Source organism: Apium graveolens, unplaced genomic scaffold, assembly GCF_009905375.1.
Source record: "Apium graveolens cultivar Ventura unplaced genomic scaffold, ASM990537v1 ctg6694, whole genome shotgun sequence".
Taxonomy (NCBI): Eukaryota; Viridiplantae; Streptophyta; class Magnoliopsida; order Apiales; family Apiaceae; genus Apium; species Apium graveolens.
In genome coordinates, this window is record NW_027419699.1 from 100,859 (window position 1) to 110,330 (window position 9,472).

At 33.0% G+C, this 9,472-nt stretch overlaps 1 protein-coding gene across 1 annotated transcript; it reads left to right on the forward strand.

The window, feature by feature from the left end:
* Nucleotides 1-1,765: 1,765 nt before the first annotated feature.
* Nucleotides 1,766-9,259, forward strand: LOC141703482 (transmembrane 9 superfamily member 12). Its single transcript, XM_074507000.1, has 2 exons — nt 1,766-1,896; nt 6,838-9,259. Exon 2 carries the CDS (start codon nt 6,905-6,907, stop codon nt 8,876-8,878), a length of 1,974 nt encoding a protein of 657 aa, XP_074363101.1. The 5' UTR covers nt 1,766-1,896; nt 6,838-6,904; the 3' UTR covers nt 8,879-9,259.
* Nucleotides 9,260-9,472: the final 213 nt, after the last annotated feature.

The following is a 9,472-nucleotide window of genomic DNA, read 5'->3' on the forward strand; positions in this document are numbered from 1 at the left end:
TAAGAAAATAATGTCGTTCAAATATATATCAAAGTTACTAATACAAACACTAATATATATATACAAATATATATATATATATAGACACACATTAATTAACTATGAACCAAAATGTTAAGATTTGAGTTTTATTCCAAACTAACTTTACAACTCGTGCGATGCACGAGTCTTTATTAGTATTTTTATATTATTTAAAATTATAATAAAAAAAATTAGTTAATATTAAATAGTATATAATTGATGAGATTTGGATCATTAACCTTATTAGTATGTTTATAAATAATAATAATTGTTATTGGAGGGATTCGAACCTCAAACTTGGATATCATATAAATAATAAAATAAATATTTATTATTGGCGGGGTTCCAACCGGAAAGTTTGAGTGGTATAAAATAATAATATTAATATTTATAATATAATATTAAAAAAATTCAACTAATATTAAATTAAAAAATTCATATATTACTAAAGTAAATCCATGAATCCCGCATGTTTTAAATTAATGTATATAATAAATACGTGTATATATATAACATGTATATATATATCACTTCAATTATTTTGAGGTAATTTTTTAATAATGCCTCGTGACCTTTCGGCAGAGGAGAGCTTAAGGGGCATTTGTATTATGATGGGGAATCGAAATCGGCAATGAGAGTTAATGGTATGTAAATGAGGATAAATGATAAAGAAAATGATATGAAATTCTAAAAAGATAATGTAGATCAATTATATATGTAAAAATTAATAATACAAATACAAATATATATATACACAAATATATATACACACATTAATTAACCATGAACCAAAATGCTAAGATATGAGTCTTATTCCAAACTAGTTTTACAATCCATGTCGCGTCTTCATTAGTATTTTTATATTATCTAAAATTATAATAACTTTTTTAGTTAATATTAAATATTATATACTTTATGAGATTTGAACCATTAACCTTATTACTATGTTTATAAATAATAGTAACAATAATATTTGTTGTTGGAGGGATTCGAAACTTGGATAGCTTATAAATAATAATATAAATATTTGTTATTGGCCGAGTTCAAATTTGGGAGTTTGAGTAGTGTAAAATAATAATATTAATGTTTGTTGTTGGCGGAATTCAAATTTAGAAATTTGAGTAGTGTAGTGTTTGGATTTAACGGTCGTGTAAAAATCTGATAATCATAAATAGAGATAATTAAACCAAGAAAAAAAAGTATATCAAATATACGTCATAACGGTTATTACGGTATAGTTAGATTTATTGGATGTAAAGTGAAATTTAGACTATTTAGTCACAAATATATCTATACTATATTATAATAGCCGGAATAGAAATAATTTGGTTCAACGGTTTGGTTCAACGATAATTCCCTAATTTTGATTATTACAAAAATAGATAAATAGTGTTATATATATAATAAATTACTAAATTATTAAACTACTACCAAATATAGTATACTTATCCTACTAAATTACAAATACAACTTATCATATTATTAAAAAATATAAATAATAGTGTTACATATCCGTTAAACTACTAGAAATAGTCTATTTATTCTACTAAATTACTATTATTCTATTATTTTTATTATAAATTTATAATCATTATACATTTATATAAATATTTTAAAAATATAATATAACTTGATAAATAAAAATTTAAAATATTAATAAAAACTCGTGCACAGATTTATGCTGATAAATGAATAAAAGATGTAAAATACATTTGAGATCTGAAAAATCCGTTGTTACTTTTCGTGTAACTTGATCAAACGAAGACTGCCATATGTAGAACAGTAGTAGTATTATATCACAAAAGTCTCTTCTTGTTGCCTGCTGCTCTTACAATTTACAATCAACTCACTCCGTTTCTACATCATCTCTTTCCGGTAATCTCTCTCCCTCTCTCTCTCTCTCTCTCTCTCTCTCTCTCTCTCTCTCTCTCTCTCTCTCTCTCTCTCTTTCTCTCTCTCTCTCTCTCTCTTTCTCTCTCTCTCTATTAAATCACGTTACTCTATGTTTATACATACACATGGATCTGTACACAACTTGCTAACTCACACCACACACACACACCCACACAATCGTTTCATCCCGTTTGTATCTTTTGTCTTGATTTTACCATAGTAGTATTAATTATTTATTTCGTAAATATTGTGTAGGTACAATTTGATTTTCTAAACTATTTGTTTGTTGTGTGTAATTGCTGTTTCTTGATCTTCTCTACACTCTACATCTCTAATTCAACCATATTTTCTTTAGTTATATAGGTTCTTCCGAAATTCGCAACATCCAATATCTTCCAATTCATGCTCATAAAATATGTATACTCCTCTGCTGTTCAGTACCCTAGTTAAATTCCTTTTTCATCATTCCGAAATTTGCTCTAGTTTAGGTTTAGGGGCCAGGAATGTAAATACATAAATGGCTTTAAGTGTTCTTATTACGCTAGTTAACCATATTTGTCTTTTCGGTTTAATAGTAACACTAGTGTTTTAAAATATCATGTGTCTCATACTTGCAACCCTAGCAGGGTTTGCCTTTGTTTAATTAAATTTAGAGACTCCTAATTAATACCCTTTACCTTAGTTAGACATAGTTCTAAAGCTTACTTTATAGAGGTAAATTTGACTGATTAGATCGTTGTGGTGTGTGTGTGTATCTGATTTGTATTATTCTCTAGACTACCAGAGAAAAACAGTTGTTAAATCCCTAAAACGACAATTTTAGAACAGAAGGCACTTTATGCTCCAATCTTCATGCATACGGGAGATTTGTTTCCGGTTTAGGTAACTCATGTATATACCGAATGCTCAACTGCTTCATTTTTACAAACATCAGTATCTTATGGATGATGTGCTACCTGTTACGACTATACGTTTGCAAAAAAATAAAAATAAGTGTGTGTTGCACATCTCCATTGTGTATGGTGAGCCATCATTTTTGTTTCTGCTAATTAAGGCGACCCCATTGTGTAAGAGTGCCATTTTGGGTATTATTAACTCATATAGTTAAATTGTTAGATGCATATTATATGAGTCTAAAAATAAGTAAATGTAGTTTAAAATATATATTTTCTGATGACTGAATAGAGAAAAGCTTATCTTTGTTAGACAGAAAAATTATAGACACCATGCAGAGCTGTAGAGCTGCTTACCAAGACAGTGTCATACTTAAATCAGACCTCTCCCATATAAATAACTGTTCAGTTATATAAAAGAAGGGATTCCTGTTTCTTAATGGAAAAAATATACCTTCTTTTGTTTGTGTAATGTTTAGAAACTCTTAATTGCTAGGTCTTTAAGTACTATCAGGGTTTAGATTTGATTATGGTTTATTCACTTTGATTGATTCATTCTTATTTTTATTTGTCATATTTGAAATATTTTTCTTTGGTTTCTTCACATAGAGAAAATTCTTTGACAGAAAGTAAGTTCCATGTATATAATTTATATGTATAGATTATGATTAGGAAAGAATTCAAGTAATTAGATACTGAACAAAAATTTATAGGAATGCTAAATCCCAGTTTCCAAATAGTTTTTTATTTTCTAAATACTGAACTGAAATTTTGTTTGATCCCGGGATAAAGAAGAATCTTTAATTTTTTTTGTAATTTAAATCATATATATAACATATAATTCATGTTAAAACAGAAGCTTAAGAAACCACTTGGATTGAAAAGGGCGAAAATCCAGCGCAAAAAAGATTGAGAAAGTTTATCTCTGTCATAAAATCATTGTTATAGTTCATGATTACAAAACATATATTATGCAAAAATTTAATCTGACTCATTGAACAACATTACAGTAGTAGATGTCCATTACAATGTGTAACTATTATTAAGGGCAGCCCCCAGTAGAGCACGCAATGATTCAAATCCAGGAAGTTAAAATTTCCGTAAACTAGTGAGTAAAGTTGGAAATTTGCACCTTCATCAGCCATCGACCTGAAATAATAAAATCTGATAGATACAACTCCAGAAACTTTACCATGCATATTTAATGAACAAGATTCAGATGATGAACTCGCAGAGAAAGAATGCTTAATGCATACAAGATAGTAGTCCTGGGATTATAATTGTCCGAAACAAACTTGACCATGGACTGTTGTAGAAAACAGTACAGGAAGATATAGACCAAGTCAAGACTGGAAAGTTGATCAAATGCTTAATTAGGTGCATGGTTGTCATGTCGGTCGACTAGTCGCGACTAGTCGGCGACTAGTCGACTAAGCGGTGCTTGGATGTTGACTCAACATGTCGACTAGCTGCTAGTCGATATTTCGGTCGACTACTAGTTGACCGACTAGTCGACTAAGCGGTCGACTAGTCGACTAGTCGACTAAGCGGTCGACTAGTCGACTAGTCGAGCTGCTCAGTGTATATATTATTTTTTCTGCATAAATTTTTTACATGCTGCACTAGCACATCACATCACAGTTGTATCAGACAATTGTTATTGATTAATTGTTACAAATTTTTACATGATTGCAAGTACTTTTATTTGTTGTACTAAATTGTTAGATGATTGTAAGTACTTTTCTTTGTTGTCATTTGTTAGATCTTCTAGCTTTTTCATCATTCTCTCCAAGTGTTGGATTCTTAATTCCTTAGAATCTGAAATAAAACATTGTGGAATGAGTTGGAACTTAAAACCTAGAACTTAGAAATCTAAAATACATAATATATATACATTTGTGTGTACATATATATGTATATTGAATTTTTAATTTATAATAATATATTATTTTTTATATATTATTTAATTTGTATATATTATTTTTTTAATTTATATATATTTAATTTATATATTATAGTCGACTAGCAGGAGGTCCGTCGACTCGCCTCGACTCATCGACGTGACAACCATGATTAGGTGCAAATCTTATAAAATCACATATTGCCTAAAGCTAGTTAATTTTTGCGAGATTTTGATTTTCAAAAATATACCAGGATATAGATATTAGATTTAGATCTTTATAATAAGAGTCATATAAGGTGATATAGGATGATCTGCAAGACAAACCTTAAAGTTTAAGCTTTACAAGCCTTGTTGGGGGGACAAAGACAAAGCACTGAGATAGTTGAAACGGACGGCAGGAAGGGAGAAAAATTAAATTAGGGACCGCGATGGTAAATAAATGAATTCAGGGATCTAGGTTAAAGTTAAACAATATTATTTTTATTTAACAATGGTTTTTTATCTTCTTTACACTCTACATATCCTCTTCAACCATACTTTCTTCAACCATACTTTCTTCAGTTGTATGGTTTAGTACACTAGTTATATTTTTTGTTCCATCTTTTTGAGATATGCTCTAGTTTAGGACCTTTAGGTTTAGGGGCCAGGAATATAATAAATTAAATGGCTTTAAGTGCTCGCCGCTCGGTTCTGCTAGTTAACCTTATTTGTCCTTTTGTTTTTAATTAGCAGTAGTGTTTTAATAAATCATACGTCTCGTACCTGCAGCCCTAGCAGATGTTTGACGATGTTTAATTAAATTTAGACTCCCAACTAAAACTTTAACTTTGCTGGACACAGTTCTAAAGCTAACTGTATGGAGGAATCTGGCTGGTTAAATCGTATAATGTGTGTGTGTGTGTGTTTATTTGAGTTATATTATTTTTTAGACTACCAGAGAAAAAACAGTTATTAAAGCCCTAAAACGACAATTTGGTAAGGTAGGCACTTTATGCTCCAATCTTTATGCATTCGAGAGATGTGTTTCCGGTTTTTATCTACCAAATTCTCAATTGCTTCATTTTTACAAACATCGGTAGCGTATGAATGATGTGCTACTTGTTAGGTCTGTATTTGAAAAAAATAATAATTAAGTGTGTTGCACATCTCCTAAAAGCTGGCTTAATTAAAATATTAAGGCGACCCTATTCTGTAAGAGTGCCATCTTGGGTATTATCAACTCATATAATTAAATTGTTAGATGCATATTGTATGGGACTCAAAATAAAGTAAATGTAGTTTAATATATACTCCCCATGTCCCTCCCATTTGTTTATACTTTCCTTTTTGGGATATCCCTTCTAATTCTTTACATCTCAAAATTTTCCCAAAATAATAAAGTTTTTATAATATAAAAAGTAACCACATCCACTGCCTATCTCCGTTGTACCCACTTTATACATAAAATATTAATCGGTTGACTACTTTACTCACTTTTTTAACTTTCCTCTACTACTTTATCATTTTTTTTAGCCTCCGTGCCCAACCCAAATGTAAACAAATGGGAGGGACGGAGGGAGTACTTTTTTCTGATGACTGAATAGAGAACGTCTTTCCTTTGTTAGAAGAATTGTAGGCACCATGCAGAGCTGTAGAGCTGCTTACCAAGACAGTGTGATACGTAATTCAGACCTCTCCCATTTAAATTTAACTGTTAGATATGCAGACAGAATAATCTTTAGGATAAGAGTCATAAAAGGTGATAGAGGATGATTTGCAAGACAAACTTTAAAGTTTAAGTTTGACAAGCCTTGTTGGGGAAGAAAGACAAAGCACTGAAATAGTTGAGACGGATGGCAGGAAGGGATATCAATTTAGGGGGCCTCGATTTTAAGAAATGAATTCAGGGATCTAGGTGAAATTTAAATAATATATATTTTTTATTTTACAATGGTGCTTGATTTAGATTAAGCTTGTATCAGGTTAAAAACATTTTCCATGACCTAACAATTCATTGGTTCAATCTAGCCATTTGGTGTTTTGTTACCCCCAACGAATGCTCAACCCTAGTATAGAGCATAGTTGCATTCATTTGGGGAGCTAGATACCTGTGCATGCACCACTAATAGTTACCTATTTTTTATGCAGTTTTTCGTAAAAGCTTGCAAGATTGGCTTTAAGGGGTCAAGTATAGAGGATCTCAGAACCAAGGACAATGTCTTTGAGCTTGGGAAGGACATGCTGGGCTGCATTCATCTATGTTCTTCTGGTTTCACATATTTGTAATGGGTTTTACCTGCCGGGAAGCTACATGCACACATATTCAACGGGTCAGGAAATATTTGCAAAAGTCAATTCACTCACATCTATAGAAACTGAGCTTCCCTTCAGCTACTACAGTCTACCATACTGCCAGCCTCATGGCGGGGTAAAGAAAAGTGCAGAGAATCTTGGAGAGTTACTTATGGGCGACCAGATCGACAACTCTCCTTATCGTTTTCGTATGAATATCAATGAGTCAGTTTATCTTTGCACGACAAAACCATTAAGTGAGAATGAGGTGAAGCTCCTCAAACAGAGAACACGCGATCTCTATCAAGTAAATATGATTCTGGACAATTTACCTGCCATGAGGTTTGCCACTCAAAATGGAGTCAAAATTCAATGGACTGGTTTTCCAGTTGGATATACACCACAAAGCTTAGAAGATGATTACATCATCAACCACCTTAAGTTTAAAGTTTTTGTTCATGAGTATGAAGGGACTGGTGTAGAGATAATCGGGACAGGGGAAGAAGGCATGGGTGTAATTTCAGAAGCTGATATGAAGAAAGCATCCGGATATGAGATTGTTGGTTTTGAGGTTTTGCCTTGCAGTGTAAAGTATGATCCTGAAACAATGGCCAAGCTTCATATCTATGACAATGTTACATCTGTAAACTGCCCACTTGAAGTAGACAAGTCTCAAATAATAAGTCAGCAAGAAAGAGTATCATTTACATATGAGGTTGAATTTGTGAAGAGCGATATTAAATGGCCATCCCGGTGGGATGCTTATCTCAAAATGGAAGGTGCTCGTGTCCACTGGTTTTCCATCCTCAACTCGCTGATGGTAATATTCTTTTTAGCTGGTATAGTTTTTGTTATATTTTTAAGAACAGTCAGGAGAGATCTGACAAAATATGAGGATTTGGACAAAGAAGCTCAGGCACAAATGAATGAAGAGCTCTCAGGGTGGAAGCTTGTTGTAGGTGATGTATTCAGAGAGCCAAAATTTTCAAAGCTACTATGCGTGATGATTGGGGATGGAGTTCAGATTACAGGAATGGCCATTGTGACTATTGTATTTGCTGCATTTGGTTTCATGTCACCAGCTTCACGAGGTATGCTGTTGACCGGAATGATTATCCTTTACCTTTTCCTGGGAACAGGGGCTGGTTATGCAGGTGTACGGTTGTGGTGTACTGTCAAGGGGACTTCAGAAGGGTGGAGGTCCGTCTCTTGGTCAGTTGCGTGTTTCTTCCCAGGCATTGCCTTTGTGATCCTTACTGCACTGAACTTCATTTTATGGGGCAGCAAGAGTACTGGTGCCATTCCCATATACTTGTATTTTATACTATTGTCGCTGTGGTTCTGCATTTCAGTTCCTCTCACCCTATTGGGTGGATACTTGGGGACACGAGCTGAGCCTATCAAGTACCCTGTGAGAACAAACCAGATTCCAAGGGAGATTCCTGCTAGCAAGTATCCATCATGGCTTCTTGTTCTTGGTGCTGGAACCCTCCCATTTGGAACCCTCTTTATAGAGCTTTTCTTCATTCTTTCTAGCATATGGCTTGGAAGGTTTTATTATGTCTTCGGTTTCCTTCTTGTTGTTCTCTTGCTGTTGGTTACTGTGTGTGCTGAAGTGTCCGTGGTCCTCACATACATGCATCTCTGTATTGAGGACTGGCAATGGTGGTGGAAATCATTTTATGCATCAGGTTCTGTTGCCCTGTATGTATTCCTGTACTCCATTAATTACTTGGTCTTTGACCTTCAAAGTTTGAGTGGACCAGTGTCAGCAATTCTTTATCTTGGCTACTCGCTGCTCATTGCAATTGCGATTATGTTATCTACCGGCACCATCGGCTTCCTTACATCTTTCTACTTTGTCCATTACCTTTTCTCATCAGTGAAAATTGACTGAGAAGTTCCTTCAGCAGTGCTCGCTGATTATTGGATAATGAAACAAACTTCTTGGTGCACAGATAAGGGAATCTCCTTCTCCAGACTCTAGTTTTGCTAAAGATGTCCTCAACAACATCTTGTTGCACAATGTTAAAGGGGACATGGCTGATGAATGGTTGGCGCCATCTTATTTTCATTTTCTAGCCTCTAAAGAATATAACAATACATAGTGTTGATCTTATGATTTAGATTTGTTTAGACAACTGTAATCTAGCTATCCTCGTTGGTTTCTGAAATGCATTTACAAATCTTTTACACTTTTGAGTTTTCACTGTGTTGCCTGTATGTTCAGTATATTGTAATTTAACACATGAATTATATTTATTTACTGTTCCTCAAATGTGTTCAAGTGTATATGAAATTTATTTTATCACGATAAAAATCATGTTTCTCTCTGTTTAAGTGTTCTTGTGCTTGTGCATATACATGATTGAAAGGCAGGGCTAATCAAGTATTACAGGTTTGCTTATGAAATTAGTGGTCTAATAGAAACGTTTGTCTGACAGAGTAAGAAAACATTGCATCACGTTTTAAAATTTAAGGAGCAATATAA

What these genes read in the sequence shown, in the direction of transcription:
- LOC141703482 (XM_074507000.1), top strand. Translation starts at nt 6,905, where the DNA reads ATGTCTTTGAGCTTGGGAAGGACATGCTGGGCTGCATTCATCTATGTT.